The sequence below is a fragment of the Eptatretus burgeri genome, chromosome 18 (genome assembly GCF_056783735.1).
Source record: "Eptatretus burgeri isolate ZD-2024b chromosome 18, Ebu_testis_v1, whole genome shotgun sequence".
Lineage (NCBI taxonomy): Eukaryota > Metazoa > Chordata > Myxini > Myxiniformes > Myxinidae > Eptatretus > Eptatretus burgeri.
Window position 1 is genome coordinate 34,628,345 of NC_140978.1, and position 21,736 is coordinate 34,650,080.

At 42.4% G+C, this 21,736-nt stretch overlaps 1 protein-coding gene across 1 annotated transcript in view; it reads right to left on the reverse strand.

Annotated features, from left to right (window-relative positions):
• The window catches only part of LOC147008864 (voltage-dependent L-type calcium channel subunit alpha-1D-like), a 355,309-nt gene that overhangs the window by 195,758 nt on the left and 137,815 nt on the right, over positions 1-21,736 (reverse strand). The window contains exons 8-9 of the mRNA XM_085864488.1: positions 15,629-15,732; positions 13,406-13,572 (exon numbers count right to left, since the gene is read on the reverse strand). Of these exons, the coding sequence (XP_085720614.1) occupies positions 13,406-13,572; positions 15,629-15,732 (271 nt within the window). The remainder of the gene's footprint in view (positions 1-13,405; positions 13,573-15,628; positions 15,733-21,736) is intronic.

A 21,736-nucleotide genomic window follows, 5' to 3' on the forward strand; every position in this document is an offset into this window, starting at 1 on the left:
AGGTCGGTGGTCTTTCTGTATTCTACCATCTGCTCTCTCGCCTCGCTCCCCTTGCTCTGTCTATGATACGTGCCCCCCCCCCCCATATTTCCGCAGGGCACTCAAGGTCTGACAGCAACCCCCTTATGGTAAAACTGCCAAAATTAAGAATCATTGCTCACCTTCACAATTTCATTCCTCTTTTTTCCCACCTTTGGAACAAACTCCTATGCTCTCTTCAATCCCACTCTTCTCTCTAGGTCTTCAAAACAGCTGTTCACCACCATCTATTATCTTCCCCCATCCAAAACCACGATCTTTTCTACCCCCGTTAATCCATCCCAAACCCACCTCCTTCAAATCCCCTGCTTTCCTTCCTGAATGTCCCTGTCACGTAAGGACCTGAAAGTCCCTGTAGTGTCCATCTTGTTTATCATTTGTGTGTACCCCACCCCATCCCTCTCACTTCCACAGATTGCCTCTTGTCTGTTCCCCAATGTTTTTTCCCTGCCCTCTTCCACTCCTCTTGTCTTCTGCTCCCCTTGTTGTACATTCTGTGTGTTAGCTCTCATACGAGCCTCAACATTGTATTTTTTTTTAAAAAAGGAAAAAAAAGACATAAAATGTCATAGCCCCGGTTGTTTTCGTTGTTTTGCTGTTTGGACTTAAAGTGCTCATCCATATTAATGCACAACTAAAATAACTGCAAGTCTACCAATCAGCGATCTTTAATCAAATCAAAAAATAAAGTGAGGTGCTCATGTATGCCATCATATGCTATGCTTGTGCCAAGTTTGAACAAAATCGATCTATGTATGTCTGAGAACTGGTTGGGAACATGTTTAAGTAACAAAATGGCCAACAATCAGCCATCTTGGATCTGATCTCGAAAAAAAATGACGTGTGTATGAAAGACATCATTCATTATTTTTGCGCCAAGTTGAACAACATCGGTAAATGCTTGTCGAAGAGATGGTTGAGGATGTGTTCAACATCAGGTTTTTTTTCCAACTTAAATGGCCGCCAGTAGGCCATCTTGGATCTTATCTCAAAATAAAAACGTTGCTCTTATGTAAGCCATCATTTTTTGTCTGTGTGCCAAGTTTGAACAAGATTGGTGAATGCATGTCTGAGAAATGGTTGATGACGTGTTCGACACCGGGGGTTTTTTTTCACTAAAATGGCCGCCAGTCGGCCATCTTGGATCTGATGTCAAACAAAATGGCGTACATATGTGAGCAATCATTCATTATTTCTGTGACAAGTTTGAATAAGATCAGTGAATGTATGTCTGAGAAATTATTGAGGAGGTGTTCAACATCGGGTTTTTTCAACTAAAATGCTCGCCAGTGTTCCACTCAACCATGTTTGATCAGATCACAAAATATAGTTACACACAAGTGTATGACATCGTGTACTGTACTTCTGCTAAGTTTGAACAAAATGGGACCCCACATGTCGGAGAAATGGTCGGAGACACATTTGAATAACAAAATGGCCGCCAATAGGCCATCTTGGATCTGATCTCAAAAAAAAAAAAAAAGACGTTCATATGTAAGCCTTCATTTTTTATCTCTGTGCCAAGAATGAACAACATCGGTAAATGATTGTCCGAGAAATGGTTGAGGATGTGTTCAACATCAGGGTTTTTTTTTACAACTAAAATGGTCACCAGTGGGACATTGTGGATCCGATGTCAAAAAAAAAAATGACATGTATATGCAAGTCATTATTCCTTATCTGGTTGCCAAGTTTAAACAACATATGTAAATGCCTGTCCGAGAAATGGTTGAGGAAGTGTTTGACACCGGGAGCTTTTTGCAACTAAAATTGCCACCAATCAGCCATGTTGAATCTGATGTCAAAAAAAAAGACATGCATATATATATATATATATATATATATATATATATATATATATATATATATATATATATATATATATATATATATATATATATATATATATATATATCCTATTAAGTGTTGTCTTTGTGCCAAGAACGAATAAAATCGGTACATACATGTCCGAGATATGGTTGCGGATGCACGGACGTGAAAATTGAGACCAAATCCATAAGCCCCCATTTCAGACGAAGTCCAACGGGGGCTAAAAATGATAGTATCTGAATCAGGATTTTCACCAAAATGCAATCACTTTTTCCTTGTCACACGCCCAATGTGTCCATAAAGTTTCGACCGAATCCATCTGTAACTTTTTGAGATATCGTGCTATTTATCGTTTTTGGCCCTCTCTCAATGGTGAAGAATCATTTATGAATTATAGTATCCGGATCCGGATCCAGATCTTCACCAAAGTCCAATGAATTCATCCTCGTCACACATGCAAGTTGTCCACCAAATTTCATCAGAATCTGTTCACAACTTTTTGAGATATGCTGTTCACAGGAAAACAAACAGACAGACAGACAAACAGACCAGACCAACCAATATACTTGTGAATCTTCGATTTTGCAAGTAACAAACGGGTGAAAACATGGCCTCCATCCACCTTAGGTGGCAGTGTTAAAAATTACTGATTCCAGCACATGGCATTGGTGCCATTTTGAATTGCCACCTTATAAACGGCAATCATGTAAATAATGGAGAAAAATTAATGGAAGTTTCAAAAGCATTAGCTCCAGGATTGTTATCATCAGGCAATGCTCGTCAGATGCAACCCATGGAGATCTTTACAGCGAGGGAAAACTTGTTAATGATGGAAACAGTGAGATGTGCCATCGTGGGGGTTCCACAGTCGGTTGTTGTGTAAATCTGCAGGAAATTCGAAATATTTAATTATTAATACAACAATAGAGTCAAATGCACTCGAGGGAGATGCTGACTGATGCCATTATGTTTCTTTTTTAAGAAGTCCTGGCTGTTTTGTGGTTTGATTTGAACTATAACAAGAATTCTCATAGTGAACTAAATCTCTGCATGCATGCTCCCAGTGTGTATAGATAGAAAACTTCTTCCATTATGCTCATTATTTTATCACGATATGCAGTTTTGGTTTCTAATGCAGTAATAGAATTTGTTGTTTTGGATATAAATGTTTGATAATAGTATGAATGGGCGTTGACTTCAACATCAAAAATTGCGTCACCAATTTCTCTCAAATTTTGCATATGTTATTGGGATAACCATGGGCATGTCATTGAAGCAAAACAAATTTGGTCCCTTAATCCCCCCTCCCCCCACCCTTCTCAAGGATGGGAAGACTTTCTTGTACATACCAATATAACACAGGAAAGTATATATCCCCATCCAATATCTTCCCCCATCCAAAATATTGATCTTTTCTTCCCCCGTTAATCCACCTCAAACCCACCTCCTTCAAAATTCCCTGTCGAACCATCTTGTTTACCCTGTATATCCCGCCTCACCCTCTCCCTTGCACAGATCTCCTATTGTCTCTGTCCCCCACTATTTTGTGCTTCCCTCTCCTGCCCCTCTTGTCTCCTGCCTTGTTAGCTCTTACATGAGCCTTGACATGGTCTTCAATATATGTATATATATATATATATATATATATATATATATATATATATATATATATCATCTTCTCCTCCAAGAGGATGTGACCTCAGACCCTGAAACTTTCAGGGATTAATGAAGGCACCCTGAAGTTGTGCCTGTGCAAGTTTCATTTGATTGCATCAGGTTTTTTTTTTTGCATTTTTTTGCATCATCAGAAAAGAGATTTTTTTTTACCCCACCCATCTTGGCATTTTATAGCTTCAGGTCGGGATTGAGGAGAGGTCACAAATTTTCCAAAGGTTTGATAAAGAGGCCTCATTTGAGAAGATGCCATGATATAGAAGTTGCAGGAAATGGTCAATTTATTAGGGGGTGGTAATATACAAATATGTTCAATACTTTGGCCAGAATTCCTGGGGAAAATGAAGAGAAAATCTCTTTTGAGAAAATACCTCATATAATATTGTGTTCAGCAAAAATTAAATTGCAATTCAAACAAGAAAAAGCAATCAGAGATTGCAGACCCTCGCCAGAACTTGTTTTGTGTGGTGTATTTTGTGCGGCAAATAAATGGAAGCATGTACTAAATGAAAGGTCGTTGATTACACATTTACAACTGGACCATTTAGACCTTTCATTTACAAAAGTCAAACGTCTGAAGAGTTGTAAAGTTCAAATGGTCTGAAAGCGTCGAAAGAGTCTTAAAATATCTTTAAAAAGGTTTTAAGGTCAAAGGGATATACAGGGTATTCAAAGGTCTGAAAGGTATGAAGGTCTAAATGGGAGAAAGGAGACCAAGGGTCTTCAAGTTTCTAAAGGGTCTAAGAAGATCTCAAGGGTCTTAGAGGTCGAAAAGTAGAAAAGGATGGAACGGGGTATTTCGGCTCTTATGGGTCTACCAGGTCTTAGGGGTCTATATCTATAGAGTCTGCAGGGTCTCAAATGTCTTTGGGGTCTTAACTCCCAAGGATTTTAAAAGGCCTTAGGGATATAAAGGGTCTTTGCGTTATATAGTGTCTAAGAGGTGTTAAAGGGCGTTCAGGCTATTAGATGTCTAAGGGGTCTTAGGGACCTTTCAAGAGTGTTAGAGTTCTAAATAGTCTTTGGGTCTTGAGAGTTTAAATGTTCTAAATGGTATTGGGGGGTTTTAGGGGTCCAAAGGTTCTTAAGGGTGGATCTACAGGGTCTTAGAGGAGGTCTTAAGGGTCTTAAGAGTTTTTGGGGTCTGAATAAGTCTTAACATTGGAAAGGGTCAAAAGGGTTTTTCTCTCATACGTTATTTTTAACAACAAAAACGATCTTATAATGCTTCATCTTCCTCTCTCACACATGTGGTACTCTTTACTGTTTCACAATGCACTACTCTTCTGCTATTTTAACAGACTGCTCTCATTTCGACCTCTCCTTCATTCCTTGCCTAAAAAATCCAACTATTACAGCGCTTCTCTCCATGCTCTGAATTCGCCTTCATTGCATCCATCAAGAATTGTGTTAAATCGCATCTCTGACCTAAAACTTTTAAAAACCACAGTTTGCCATGGATGCTCGCTTTCCATCAAACATTCTTTTTTTCCAACTTCAGTGCTAACTCACCCCCTCACCCCTCACTCTCACTCTCAAAGCAACCATCCTCTTCTCCCTCCAAGCCTCCCTCTCACCTCTCTCAAAAATCCCCTCCTCACCTTTCTCCCACCTTTCATCCTCCTCACTCTTCCTTCTCAAAGTTGCCCCCCCTCTCATCCACCAACCTGCCTCCCTCCACTGTCCTCTCCCCCCCCTCTCTTCCCTCCACCTCCTCAAATCCTCAACTGCCTTCTTCCTTGTCTCTTGTCCCCCCTCTCCCCCAGCACCACAGAGCCTTTTCTCCTCCTCATTCGGCCCCCTCCCCTCGCTATTCTGCAATACCCCACACTCCTTCAGCAACCTTCCTTACCTGCCCCCCTCGTCCCTTGTCCTACCCTCCCCTCCCCCTCCACCTCCTGCACCCAAAGCCTCCTCCCCTTCCTCTTCATTAAAAGTGTGGACCTCAAATATCCGGGGCCTTCGCTCAAACCTTTCAGATCTTTCCATACAGGTTGCCACTGACAAACCAGACATTATCTGCCTAACAGAAACTTTCCTCTCCCAAGACGTGTCTGACTCCCAAGTATCTCTCCCTGGCTACTCCCTCTTACGGTATGACAGACCTGAGCCTCGTCCTGGTGGAGGTGTTGCTCTCTTCATCAAAGATTCTATTCCTCACTCTCCATGCACTGCTCTCACTCCCCCACACCACCAGGAATACCTCTGGCTTCGGCTTCCCCTCCACTCCCACCTCATGTTTATATGTGTACTGTACCGTCCACCGAACAGTGATGACTCCATCTACACCTCACTATCCGAAAACATGGACCATCTTCTATCTTCTCATCCAAACTCTCTCTTCCTCTTATGTGGTGACTTCAATTGTCATCACGCCAGTTGGCTAGGTGTGGGTACCTCTCTCACCTGCCATGGCACCTCAGCAAAAGCTTTCTGCGACTCATTGGGACTGACTCAATCGGTCAACTTCCCGACCCGGATCTCAACCAATGGTACTCCATCTCTTCTGGATCTGATTTTGACAAATTTCCCTGACAATATCTGCTGCTCTTCCTTCGCTCCAATTGGTTCTTCTGACCACGTCCTTGTCAAAGTGGACATCTCTCTGGCTGTTATCAGAGAACCACCTCACCGCCGTCGAGTCTGGCATTTCACTCAAGCCAACTGGCAGGGTCTCAGAGCAGCCATCAAACTTACAGACTGGTCTCCTATCACTACTTTCTCAAACATCAACTCATCCTGGGAATTCTTTCAAAGAAACTTGCTCTCCCTCATGCACAGATTTATCCCCTCTCGTGGTCAGTTGTCTTACCCTTCCTCCCGCCCTTGGTTTACTGAAGCATGTGGCGAGGCAGTTGTCCTGAAACAACTTGCCTTTGCCTCATGGAAAGCAAACCCAACTGAGGGCAATCTCAGTTCTTTCCACAAAGCTCGGAACAAGTGTGTATCTACCCTCAGGAGAGCCAGAAAACAACATCTTTCTCATCTGAAGTCTGAACTCTCAAACCTCCCTCCCTCCTCAAAATCCTGGTGGCGTTTAATCAAATCTGTTTCTGGTGTATGTTCCCCCTCCATCCCCTCCCTTACCTCAAATGGCCGCACTGCTGATTCCACACGTGATAAAGCTGAATGTCTAAACTCGGTGTTTGCAGCTAAATCTTGTGTCCTAAACCCATCACTATCTCTACCCACTTTACCCAGTCGCACCCAACTGTCCCTGGACTCTGTATCCTTTTCTCCTGACAAGGTGGAGAGCTTGCTTTCAAACCTCGAGTCAGATTCTGCAACCGGTCCAGACGGCATCAGCCCACGTGTCCTCAAAGCCTGCTTTTCTGCTCTTGCTCACCATCTCTCTGTTCTATTCACCCTCTCATTTGCCCAAGGTCATCTGCCATCTGCTTGGAAATCTGCTAACATCACTGCCCTGCATAAAAAAGGTGCAAAAACAGATCCCTGTAACTACAGACCAATCAGCCTTCTCCCAATCATCAGCAAGGTGATGGAATCCATCATCGCTTCAGACATGAAATCCTTCCTCTTCTCCAATGGCTTGATTTCCAATCATCAATTTGGTTTCAGACCAGGTCACTCTACCCTGGATATGCTGCTTCTGCTCTCCCATCAATGGATGGAGGTCCTCAATGCCAGACAGGAAATCCGAGCCGTATCCCTGGACATATCACGTGCTTTTGACACAGTCTGGCACCCTGCCCTACTCACCAAACTCTCTTCCCATGGTATTCAAGGCCATCTCCACTCATGGCTCGCAGACTTCCTCTCCTGTCGCAGTCAACGTGTGGCCCTAAATGAAGTTCTTTCATCCCCTCTTCCTGTGCAGGCTGGAGTTCCTCAAGGTAGCGTTCTGGGCCCTGTTATTTTTCTGGTTTTCATCAATGATCTCTCGGACTCTCTGGAAAATCCTCTATTTCTCTTTGCCGACGACTCCACCCTCTGCCGTACCATCTGTCATCCCTCAGACCGGCAAGCAGCAGCTTCTTCGCTCACTGCAGATCTGGATAAAATCACAAACTGGTCCAACACGTGGAACATGTCTTTCAATCCAGACAAATCTCACACTCTCACTATGTCTCTTCGAAAGGACCGTTTACAAAACCCCCCATCCACTTTCTCAACAATCCTCTGGAAGAAGTCTTTTCTTTCAAGCTTCTAGGTCTCACTATCTGCCATGACCTTTCCTGGGAAAGTCACATTTCCAACCTCGCCTCAAAAGCCAGTCTCCGACTGGGAATCCTCCGTCGTGCTAAGTCCTTCCTCGGCCCTCTTGAGCTCCTGACCACTTACAAAGCTTTTGTCCGTAGCCTGATGGAGTACTGCTCTCCCCTCTGGGCTGGTGCTCCTGCCTCCCACCTTTCTCGGCTTCACGCTGTCGAAACCAGGGCATTTAAGATCATCGGCATCTCCTGCAATGAAGCTGAGTCTTTGGGCCTCTCACTCAATCACCACAGGTTGGTCGGTGGTCTTTCTGTCTTCTACAGACTCCTCTCCAGCCTTGCCCCCCCTGCTCTCTCTGCGATTTGTCCCCACCACATTTCCACAGGGCACTCAAGGTCCGCCAACAACCCCCTTCTGGTAAAACTACCAAAATCAAAAATCACTGCTCATCTTCACTCTTTCATTCCTCTTTTTTCCCGCCTTTGGAATAAACTTCCTCACTCTATTCTTTCCCATTCTTCCCTCCAGGCTTTAAAAACAGCTGTTCACCACCACCTCTTATCTTCCCCCATCCAAATCCTCGATCTTTTCTACCCCCGATAATCCACCCAAGCCCACTTCCTTCATTTCTCCTGCTTTCCTTCCTGAAAGTCCCTGTAATGTCCATCTTCTCCTCGCCATGTTCCCCGTCCCATCCCCATCCCTCTCCCTTCCACAGTTCACCTGTGTCTGTTCCCCAATATTTTGTCCCTTCCACTCCCGCCCCTCTTGTCTCATGCCTCCTTGCTGTGAGTTGTGTGTTAGCTCTCATACGAGCCTCGACCAAGGTATACAAAAAAAAAATAAAAAAATAAAAAAAGGGTATTAAGGGTATTAAAGGGACTTATGTAATTAATACACACTCACATTTTATGCAGACAAACAGACAAACAAACAAACAAACAAAAATAGACGTCGTGGGTAGCACGATACATAAAAAATCCCCAAAAAACTATTTGACCATGAAAGTAATTAGTGATTGACTTGAAATTTGACCAGGATTTGCAGATCAGGTCACTGAATTCAATCGGATGAAAATTGATGATTTTAGAAGTTGCAAGTAAGTTGTTTATCTTTGGTCTATGTTGATCTTTTGGCCTAAGCTGACCTCAAAAATAATTGGTGGTTGAATTCAGTAACCTCATCTACAAATCCTATTCAAATTTCAAGTCAATGAGATGAAAATTAACGATTTTACAAAGTTGACCTTGAATGGACCGTTGACCTTTTGACCTCAAAAAGTTGGATTCCCAATTCAGTGACCCAATATGCAAATCCTGTTCAACTTTCAAGTCAATCAAATGAAAAATGATAGTATTAGAAATATGACCTGAAGATCACCTTTGACCAAAAAAAATCAATCGTCTTCTCAGTTGTGACTACCACGACAACCTCTACATGGTAATGTTTTATGATAATTGGTATAGACTTGTGACCTGTAGGCAATTAACAGACAGACAGGCAAAAAAACAAACAGACAGAATGAAAAATCACTCATCGAGCAAAACTTTGTGAAATGGAAGGGAACTCGGTAGAGCGCAAACCTCCGCCAGGCTGAACAGTTTAAGTTTTGTATCTCACTGATAGGTCGGATCAGAATCCGGACCTTAACCAAAATCGAATCGGCTTGTTCTTGTCACCTAACCAACTCTTCCACCTAATTTTGAGATATCATGCTATACATAGTGTTTTGGCCCCATCTCTCAATGGTGAAGAATCACTTGAGCATTTCTCCTATCAGGATCCGGATTCGAGTCTTCACCAATATTGAATCAATTAGTCCTTTTCACACACCAAACCTGTCCACAAAGTTTCTTGTGAAGCCATCCATAATCTTTTGAGATATTGTGATATATATAGTTTTTGGCACCATCTCTCAATGGTGAAGAATCAGTTAAAAATTAAATAATTATCGTATGAAGATCTGGATTCGGACCTTCACCAAATATGTATCAATTCTTCCTGATGACATTCCCAACCTGTCCACCAAGTTTCTTGTGAATCCATCCATAACTTTTTGAGATATTGTGCTATATACCGTTTTTGGCCCGATCTCTCAATGGTGAAGAATCACTTGAAAATTCTCAGATCGGGATCCGGATTCGGATCTTCAAAAAAATCGAATCAATTAGTCCTTTTCATACACCCATCATGTCCACCAAGTTTAATCCGAATCCGTCTCCAACTTTTTGAGATATCATGCAATATTGATTTTCGCCCGATCTCTAAATCGTGAAGAATCGGCTAAAATTAAATAATTATCGTATCCAGATCTGGATTTGGATCTTCACCAAAATCGAATCAATTCGTCATGGTCACACCTCACACATCAAACATGTCTACCAAGTTTCGTCCGAATCCATCCACAATTTTTTTGAAATATCGTGCTATTTATTGGTTTCACCACATCTCTCAATGTTGAAGAATCACTTAAAAAAAAAAAATCAGACATGGATCCAGATTCGGATCTTCACCAAAATTAAGCATTGCTGTCCTTGGCCAGTCACCTACATACACAAAAAAATTCAGAACGATTGCTTGAAAACTGTGGCCAAAAACCGTGTGACAAACAATCCATCCATCCATGAGGACCGTACTCTGTGCAGAGCGTTGGTGCTGCCTAAGCAGTCTCCTTGGCTGTTGGGCACAATCCTGGACGGGTCGCCACTCCGACACAGTATACCAGCAAGCTGGTACTCATTTTAACAACCTCAGAAGAATGACAGGCTGTGTCAACCGCACCTGGTATTAATTCAACAGCCAAGCAGGATTTGAACTCAGGACCCTCAGATCCCAACTGGTATCCCAAGCCTGTCACCCTAACCATTAAGCCAACACCAGGCATAATAACAAAGTCCACCAACCTGTATACTTGCAAATCTTCAATTTTTCAAGTAATAAACAAACAAACGGAGCCAAATGCAATATCCACTCCTCCGGCAAGGTTAGCAAGTGCATGCATCACAATGCCAAGATAAAAAGCCAAAAGCAGCAAAACAAGATAAAGATTGAATTCACTTTGTCAGGATGCAAAACAGTGGAGTCAACAAGAATCTGCCCAACAACATCAGGAATGATTGGATGCACTTCGTCACAATGCATGAGATGAGTCAAGCTGCTCGCAGAAAAAGGGATTCATTTGTTGGGAGACAACTCAGAAATGTTCTGCCCATCGGGCGCATATTTGCTCGTATTAATATTTGCGTAGATCATTTGGTCTCCAGTCATCTCATTTACTCTGGATTCAGATTTTTACTTTTTATCCCCGATTAGTGTCGCCTGTTTCTGCTGCTTGGTCAAGGCTGATGTTGATCTGAATGGAGATCACCTGACCCGTGAAAGTCACCTCTCCCTCTCAACTCCAGTCTCCCGAGCTCTTTATGCCTGATGACTCTTTCAATGTGCTTCCTGTCTCTGCTCTTTGCATGAGTATTGCATTCAATGTGTCTGCAGAATAACTCGACAACATGAGCATCTAGAATCACCAAGTTTGGCACAGAGCTTGATAGTGTACACACAGACATGAATATCTAATACTCATGTGCTAGCCTATGGCTGTGGTGCGAGTCAATAAAGTTCTGCACTAATTTTCATTTTATACTTTTCCTTGTGAGCTCGAAGTTGAGCTCATCTGAGACGTTCAAAATATGAAGCTTTGTGCCAAATCTGGCATGTCTAGTTGCCCTCGTTGTCCAGTTTATTTAGTCCATGGGCCAGGACCAGATATTTCACTTGTTGGAACCATCTCGGGAGGGCAATGTCTAACTATGATTTTTTCAATTAGTCTATGTCTACGGCATATATTTTGTGATGATAACCATTGCTGAGAGGTAGCTTAGTGGTGGTGATCAGCTGTTTAATGTACCCACCCCTCGGAGACATTTAGTGCTCAGAATGTTTCCAAATTATCTCGGCAGCCTTAAAGTACAGTGCCTGGTCAAAGACACATACAATGTAGAACAGCTCCAAATATTGCATTATGGCAAGTGTGTGATTTAGTACTTTGTTGACAGTCAACATTTGTGCTGCAGGAGAATTGATGGTGTGTAGATAGCCAATATGGCCTGAAGGACTGTGACGTCACCTCGAGTCATGATATTGAAGCCAGTCCAGCTGCTGATTGATTGATTGATCTTCTTCCTCCGATATGTGGGCCATAACCCAGATGAGGTTCTTCCATTTTGCAAGCAGAACAATGGCAGAGTCAATGTCTGTGCCTTCAGTTTGGGGTGTCCCCTCTCTTTGCCCAACATTGTATGTGGGCAGGATCAGTGTTGAAGTGCTGATGCTTCTCTTCTTTGTCTTGTCAACAGGAGGCAAGGTTTTAGCTGGCTGCACATCAACTGCCTTGGCTTGGATCACAATTTTGTTGACTCTGTGGGATGTCCCATCACCAGTGCTGGTCTCCTCAAGTCAGTCAATGGTGTCCCAGGCTAGGGTAGGGAAAACTCCAGGATGGATGTTTTCTGCAAGGGCAACATCATTTTTGACACTGAGAGCTTCTGCAGACACAGAGCTGTGTCAATCTCTTACATCTGGGAGTAGGATGGTGGGAGTAGGATACACTGTGACCAAGTCAGTTGAGGGTCTGTATGAGCTCGACATTCCCAATCAGAGACTTCACTGCAAAGAACAGATTGGTGCGTTCGGGTGGCTTTGTCTTACCATGAGCGATAGCATATATCAAGTCATGACAAAATGAGCTTACAAGCAGTTGAACTCTTTGGAATGCATTGCAATTGTCCTTAGTACCTGTCAGCAAATATCATGGGAAGCAGGTGACAGACTCTAGGATGATGGATCCACTCTCCTCTGCTTCCACTACCAGTGGTGGCCAGGCCTGGGTGAAATCTTGCTTTCTGACATCTACTCTCACCTGAAGGGTTGCATTTGCTATAACGTCTTCTCCAGTGAGATTTCAGGGTCTGCAACTCTGCTTTCAGCATCTGGTAGGCCAAAGCGAGTTCAGTTGTTGACAAGTTGTCAGGATAGAGAATACATTTCCCTTTCTCATTGGCAAAGTTATCAACGCTGTCTGGCGGTTAAATGAAATGCTAAAATGCGAAAAATAATTCGACTCCTAACCTAAATTAGCACAAATATAGTATGCTTAGTTTTATTAAAATATTCTGGGGCATGCTACATTTATTTAATAGTCTTTTCTTCTGTTTAAAAGACTATACCGTAGCCAACTATGCCAAAGGGAGTGGGCACGTAATGGCAGTTAATGCGTAAAATAGGTAATGCGCTGGAAAAAGCATAAAGCTACTCATAAGAAAAGGTTATCACATCCTGTATTTTCTTGCTCATAGGGGGTGGTACAAATCATTTGGCACCAATGAAGTTTTGCCAAATCTGGTCTTGCCCAAGGACTAATTCTGCTGACAAACAGACAAGCACACAGTACTCAAGTACCCGACCTACGGCCGCAGTGTGAAGAAACAAAAGTATGAATAATAAAAAAATAAATCTGTACTATTTGAACTGTCATGACATCTTGGCTTCTTGTCTGAATAATTGAATGCTAAGAGGAGATTCTTCTGGGGTTTTCAAACAAGACAGGCGTTTTCGATCAAACTTATCAGTAGAAAGCAATCATAACCACAATAATTACGGAACTGAAGCGATAAGTTCAGTTGAAATAACTCACTGGTGCAACGACGGATGCCGCCGTCCTCCTCATTATCCGGATCGATATCCTCAGCTTGTGTGATCCAATCCAAGTATCCCTTGAGATCCTCCTCGAGCTGCTGTTTCTCACGAAGTTTCTGGAAGTCTCCACGGGCCTTGGCTTTCTCACGCTCTTTCGAGAACTCCCTGCGGGGTGTGCAGCAAGTCGTTACTTTGCCTGGTCGGTCAGCAATGCTTTAACATTCAGTGAATTTGATTACAGTTAGTGGCATTTCATCATGTAATCAGTGCAAATGGCACAGAAATCATGTCTATTGTGACGCGTTTAACACTATGCAACTTCTTTTAATGGCCCCAATTCCGATATTTTTTGTGGGGTAAACCACAGGAGGTATTGCAGTCCAAGTCTTTCATGAACCATCCAGCTGGGCCTGATATTCAACTGCAGCTCATTTGTGCAGGAATATGGAATTTGTTCAGGGTACCGTCAATAACTCTCCTATTCTTCACCAAAGACACCGTGGTATCTTTATTGTCCATCAGTTACTGCTAGCAGTCAGGATACCTGGCTTAACAACCATCTGAGAGACGGCGGTCTTTCTGATGCAGCGCCCTGCCTGCGAAGCACCAGTCCGACAGTTTATAGTCAGGTCAGAGATTGAACCAGGTCGAGAGAGCTCACTGGTAAGTGTACTACCTCTGCAAGACCCCGTCTGACCCTGTATGTGATAATGAGGTGGGGCAATAAAAACCCAGCATGACAAGTACCTTTTACTTTCCTAACATCCCAAGCTGTGCTTGGCCTTGGACTTGAGCTATTGGAGTTATGCATATTTGACCCTTACAACTTTTGACAAAATTAATCAAATGCATAACTAAATTTCCACACTTTGAATAAGCCGATGGAAGTTTACTTTGAGCCAAAGAAACGTTGAAATTTCAATTTGTGACATTCTCAGGGTTGTCCAAGTGTAAACATTGCACAGTAAGAAGACCGCAATCCAATTGGTGACACATATAGGTGTCAACCAGATGTCAGAATAAAAAAAAAACATCCTGTTACCAAAGCGTTGGTTAACACACCATCTCGGTGAGAATCCAAAGTTGAAAGTTTTCAAAGTTCTCAAAGTCTATTACTTGCCAGCGGTTGGTGCTTCCTTCCAAGACATTTGGTCTGATATTGAGTGTGAAAGCGGCAATTTTGCAGACACAAGTGCACAAGACGGTCAATCACAAACACAGCTTACAAAAAGGACAGCAATCATGGAACACAAAAATGGAGAAAGAAGTTTGCAAAATTCACTCACATGCCTTTCTTGTATTCGCACATCATCCCTCGGGATTTCTCCAACCACCTCCCCCTCCCCAACCCTCTCCCACTTTACACCACACCGAGCTGATAGAATTTTACTAAGAGCGAATACCACAATCACGTTTCATCATCCAGTGCATCACTTCACTTGTGCGAATTCAATTTTGACTGTTTAACATTTTCCGAGGCTCACCAGTATCACCTTCTTCGATTTTCCTTCTGTATCCATCTTGTCCACTCCATGCCTACTCCCTCCCTACCGCCAATTGCTTGTCCGGGTCTCCCTCTATCTCGGCCCTAAACTCTGCTGTTGGTGTTTCCCTCCTCTCTCGACTGTTCCTTTTGCATCCTGTTACATCCTGATCCGATCAGTGTGGTAGCTCTTCCACGAGCCTCAATTTAGAAACTTCTGCATCCGTATTATTGTGCGAGGATCACAAATCCGTATTACCGCTTGTTGCGTGTGAAGCCAAGCACGGTACGGTATGAATCGGTACACAAAGCGGCGTACAGTCATGACCATTTAATACGGGACAGCATCATGTATGGACTTGAGAGGTGGAAACAACATGGGGAATGCCTAGTTAACTGAAACACCATTCATGACTTCCTGTTTATCTGCAGCACAAAGAGTTTGAACCTGAGGTTGGTGGGACTACAAACAATTATTTATTTACTGATGAGAATGAGTGTGTATGTAAATTTATTAATGTTCCAAATGATGCCAAGATAGATGGTGCATTTCTCAGAAATTACCTTGCAGATACTGTGCAGTAATTAATTATAATCAATTATTGCATCACCCAGGACTTTTAAAATTGAATTGGATTGAGTCCAATGGTACGAGGATTAAGGGTTTCATTTTATCAAGAGTTCCTATGGAAAGTCTGATCAACTGCACAATGGTGAAAGTCAAGTCTCTGTGCTTACCCACTCAGCACTCCCAATACGAGGTTCAAAACAAAAAATGAGCCAAAGATGACCAGACTGACAAAATAGGCCCAAGGAAGGCCAAATCCCATAGCATCATTCATCTGTGGGAGTGCAAGAAAGAGAGTCACAAGTTTATTACAGCAAATGGCACATAGATTTCTGTGATCTAATTCTTCTGTGCATCAAGTAAGTACTCCCCTCTCGTCCTCCCACATGCTTTCAGGATGAACTCCCCGAACTCCACTACGTTTAGCAGGTTTCTTTTCTACCTCCCCCATGTTCAGCAAGTTCCCACATGCATTAAGTTTCTCCCTGTATTGAGTCAAGTTCAAGTTCATCCTGGGATAGATTTCCCCCTGCGTTGAGCACCCCCCCCCAATACTGCATTGAGTATTCACACCTCCAATTGTGCTCACCAGATTGTTGAGTTCACCTGCACTTCCTGGTATCAATATATCATGGCAACAAAAATCTGGCAATGGGTGTGCAACACTCAGAAACTTTGATCATTCTCTTAATATGGACTTGAAATCCACATTGAAAAATTGATTACAAACAATATCTATTGTTTGTTAGGCACACCCCCCCCCACAAAATGTTGGGTTTCCAGTAACATGCTGCTCAATGAATGGGTTCGGTAGGTTGGGATTTTTTTTGGGGGGGGGATGGGGTTTTTTGGGGAAGTGTTTAAATGGAAGCAGTAGAGTATTTTAGATTGTACATCTTCCCAACCAGTATGTATGTTGATCGTTGAAAAAGATAGAGAATCATGAACTTTAACACGTTCATCGTGAGATACAAAATTAGGGGAAAAACAGTATTATGCACACGAATCAAAGGATGAAATGACACCAATTTAGTATCTCTGCAAGGTCTCCTTTAAACGGTGAATCTGGTCTCAGCAGTAATAAAGACAGCACATCATTATCATGGCTCAACAGGACACATGAAGGAATTGAAGAACACTAATTTCCCATTCATCATCCCTGAAAATATTATATATTCAGATATCAGACCCTTTCCGGTGGATAAACATCCTATTGAAGTAAATACTACTCAAAAAAAGAAACTTTAACCAATGCACTTTAAATTTAATCTGCACAATACGGCAACATCGCAATTGTTATTCACCCCCACTCCCCCCCCCCGATACCTCCCTCCCTTCCCCTCCCCTTTTCTCCCCCTCCACACTCTCCCCCTCGCCTTCGCCTTCTCCGTCCTCTCTCCGTCCTCTCTCCGTCCTCTCTCCGTCCTCTCTCCGTCCTCTCTCCGTCCTCTCTCCGTCCTCTCTCCGTCCTCTCTCCGTCCTCTCTCCGTCCTCTCTCCGTCCTCTCTCCGTCCTCTCTCCGTCCTCTCTCTCTCTCTCTCTCTCTCTCTCTCTCTCTCTCTCTCTCTCTCTCTCTCTCTCTCTCTCTCTCTCTCTCTCTCTCTCTCTCTCTCTCTCTCTCTCTCTCTCTCTCTCTCTCTCTCTCTCTCTCTCTCTCTCTCTCTCTCTCTCTCTCTCTCTCTCTCTCTCTCTCTCTCTCTCTCTCTCTCTCTCTCTCTCCCCTCCGTTTCCCCCACTTCCCTCTCTTCTCGCACCCTCCCCTCCTCTCCTTTCACCCCCCCCCCCCCCCTCCCCTGTATTCCTGTCAACGAGGTGACAGGTGGTGTATATATATATATATATATATATATATATATATATATATATATATATATATATATAGTTTACAGGGTATAAACAGGCACCTCCCCCAACAAAGCAGAGTTCAGATTGAAGATATACCACCCATCTATTAACGATATACCACCTATCTAATTAGCTACCATCTATTAACGGCACACACAAAACTGAGATAATGATAATATAGCAGCGGCCAAGGGCTGAAAACAAGCTCAAATGAGGTAACATCCTCGTCCTCTTAATGATGACGTCATAAAACGAATATGACGTCATTGTAATGTATCAGGTTTGCGATAAATTATCTGTGCGAATGCCTGGCTTGATTCCCGCAAACAAAATTCAAACAGCTTGCCTAGTTTCGGAGATAATGGTATAGGTGATTTCGATTAGCGACAATATTATGACGTCAACTTTTTTTCTAGGGAGAATTTCCAAAATCGGAGATGGTTTCTGTCTACGCGTGGGCTTGCTGCATATACATGACAAGTTTCACGAAGATCCGATGAAAACTTTGGGTTGTGAAACAAAAATGTCAAAAATTAGGAATGACGTCATACAAATTGATACGACGTCATAGTGATGCATCATATGTGCGGTAATTAATCTCTGTTAATGCCCTGTTCGATTCCCGCAAACAGAATTCAAAAAGCTTGCCTAGTTTCGGAGATAATTTTTTAGGCGATTTCCATTAGCGGAGATATTTTGACGTCATAACTTTTTTTTCTAGGAGGTATTTTCAAAACCGGAGATGGTTAATGTCTGCGCAGGGAATTTTTACATATATATGGCAAGTTTCAGGAAGTTTCGATGAAAACTGTAGGCTGTGAAATAAAAGAAGTGCACAAGAAGAAGATGAAGAACAACAACGTGAGTAATATTAGAGATCCTCCACGAGGATCTAAAAACCACCATACCCCTCCCGACGGTAGAACAAAACAAGACCTCTTTTAAATTATTTATATAGATGTTTATTATTGGAAAAGGATGGTTGTAAATTTCCAGAAGGTGTATAACCATTTCAATTAACCCCTTCTACCCCTTACAAAAGCATTTTCACCTTAATGCAGCAAAAAAGAACTAAAAAAACTTTCATGATTTTCTTTGTAGGACATGACAGGAAACAGAATTATTATGATTACATACCTTGAAATGCTTTTTGGCATGTGCTTTAACACTTTAGTAACTAAATTTTGCTAGACTTTTTGAATTTTCTGACATACTTTTCAAATCATTCTATGGAAATTTTCCATATGTGTGATAAATGCCGATCTCTTGTAACCTAGACAGAGGGCGGATATCTTATGGCACAACTGAGGGTAATTCAGGGGTAGCATGTGGTATTTAAAGGGATTAATTAGCCCCTTTATTTCAGGGATCGATTTTCTGATAAAATCTGGCAAGGCAAATGATGTCATCCTGGAAGCACAGATAAGATTTGTTTGAGATAATAATATAGATAAAGTAAAGCCACTACTGTAAAGGTACATGTTTAAAAAACACTGGATCTCATGCTGGTTAACCCTTTACAATCCAAACCAACTACAAAATATGTTGCTTTTTAAATTTATCGGCATGTACCAGGAACTGCAATGGAACTTCATATAAACAGTTCCTGTAAACAAATTCAGTGTGTCCATTGAGAGACATGTTCAGTAGGTCTACAGTGATAGAATTACCTACATGTACAGCATATTTATTCAGTATCTAACACATTGGACTCTTCAGGTTCAAAACCGACTGGAAGAGAAACAGAATTTTGGCAGTCGACGCAGTCACATATTTCAATGCATTTCAGTCCTGCAAGCAAACATGGGCACTTTGCAGCATCCTTGCAATTACCACCTTTGCAAAAGAGGTGCATTACATCTCGGACTTCGGCTGGGGCAGGAATCCTGTGTAAACATGATCATCTGCGGGCCATTTTCACCCTGATACCATCCACTGTTGCATGGTTCATCCAAATTTGGCTTTGGGATGTGACTGCTGCACCAGATACAGGTTTTGAACCTGGCTCTGAGAGCATGCTGTCAGAATGCATCTTCCGTGGGAGGCAGTTGTGCAGCCGGTTTATCACTTGTAGTGGGCAAGTAGGTACCTTTAGTCATTTAGTGTTTCAGATCACCTTCCCTTACTACCATACAGCCCAAGTGCAAAGGTGCAAGCACTTTCCAACCACTTCTCCTGATCAGAGCCAGAGACATCACTAAGTCCAGCAACCAAATGTCCAGACTTGCATTGACTTGACAGTGTAGAGAATGCAGTTTTCTTCCCTATCCGGAAAAGTGTGCTGGTAGAGTCACATTTTCCACAGATAAAGCAGTTTCCACTTCCCAGTTTAACAAACGTTGTCACGTTTGTTAAACTGGGAAGTATCAGTTCTTCGCAGTCCAGTAGGCCTATCAGACGTCCCCTCTCCAAGATCTTGAGGATCTGATTGTTGATGTGCCTTTGCACAAGAGTCCTTGATGACACATGCTATATTATTCTTCTTACTGGTGTAGGAAGCACGGCAGTTCTTATGGAAAGCTAGACTGACATTTCCAATTTGAATGTCCTGCATATAGGAGTAGATTCTTCGGTAAACGTCATCTTGGTGCTTTTCAGCAGCAGCAATTAATGAATGAATCCCTTCAGTGGTAGGAGTTCGAACAACTGACTTCGCCACAGCATGTTCATCAACAGGCTTTTCACAGATAATACAAACTGTACTGCTCAGCTGCCTACTTCTCTTCACTGGGGACTCATTTCCTAATTCCATTGCTGATGTTGAGGATTTTCTTCGGCCTGATTGTTGACTTCTGAAGTCTCGGTATGATCGTTTAGAATTCCTCAATTTTGTTGTAGAACTTTAACTGGTTCTATTTCATTTCTCTTACTTTTCAAAGACACCGATTAATTCATTTCCCACAACGTGAAAGTACATTACATCAGAGAGTTTTATTATTACTTGGTACTTGGTCAGTCCCAAGGAGTACAACGCACCGAGATGCTATTCATCCACAATGATTGCACTAAAACAAGATTACATTTCAAGGCATTTATATGCTTTTCATGGGAGAGTGGTGGGGGCTGTTAACTCTAACTGCATACGTGTCTTCTAGCTGAGAAGCACATGATGTAATTACGACAAAAGTTTGCTGTTATCAGCCCAGGTCACACCGCTCCACAACAACACATTTTTTATCAACATTTAGGGCAAAAGACTCTTGGCCAAAAGGGAAGGGGGCACTGACAGCCAATTTGACTTAGAGCATAAAACTTAAATTTATAAAACACCAGCACAATTACAATTTAGAATACATTAATGTAATTATTTCCTCCAAACTGACCTGAAAGAAAATGTAGATTTTTTAGAAAATGCTCACAATGTTACTTCTGCATTTCCATGTAAAGATATAAAATGCTCACAATTGTAATATAATATGAGATACATAATGAGGAAATAACCGGACGTAGTGGCGTGCGCCTGTAATCTGGCTACTCGGAGGCTTGGGTTGGAGGATCGCTTGAGGACGGGAGCTCTGCACTGGGCCGCGCTATGAGAGGGTATAGGGCAGCCCGGATTCATGGCGAAACCCAATCCATATCCCTGTGTCGTAAGAGGCGACCAGGGTTGCATCAGGAAGGGCATCCGGCGTAAAACCTGTGCCAAATCAGTATGTGGATCATAACGGATGATCCGCTGTGGCGACCCCTAACGGGAGCAGCCGAAAGAAGAACAACAACAACATACATAATGAGGAAATATGGAACGAAATTTGACTATTAAAGGGTTAAAACCCTTCCCAAAGTGGAATCTTGCAACTGCTCGCCACGTGTAATATGTTTCCTCAAAGGTTCCAAACATAACCATGGAGGTTTCGTGTCCATTTTGCAGTAGTATGCTGTATAGAATCAACATAATACCAAGACGGCGATTCAGCATGAGGTGGGAAGTAAGGGGTTAATTCAGACAGTTTTACACCTTTTAGAAGTGGACAACCATCCTTTTCCATAACTAGACATTCATATTATTCATTTAAAACAGGTCTTGTTTTGTTCTACCACTGGGAGGGGTTACTCATGTTTTAGGGCCTTTTTCACGGGCTGGCCGCTGCAGTATAACATCTTGCAATTTTTCATACCTTGTAACAAAACTGGCTTAAAATAATTTTCTAGAAATTCAGTTCTGTATTTAAGAGTCAAAACGAATATTTACACTTCGTTTTCGATTTTAGACCGATGTTCTTCTTCTTCATCTTCTTCTTCACAACATTCCCTTTCCATTACAAAAAAAATATATATCTAGAATATCGTGTGCAGTTATGGTCACCACGATTCAGGAAGAACATAGATTCCAGAGCGAGGGTTCAGCACAGGGGCTACGAGATCGATTCCGGGCCTAGCTAGACTCAGCTATGAGGAGCGGCTGAAGGAGACAGGGCTTTACACACTAGAAA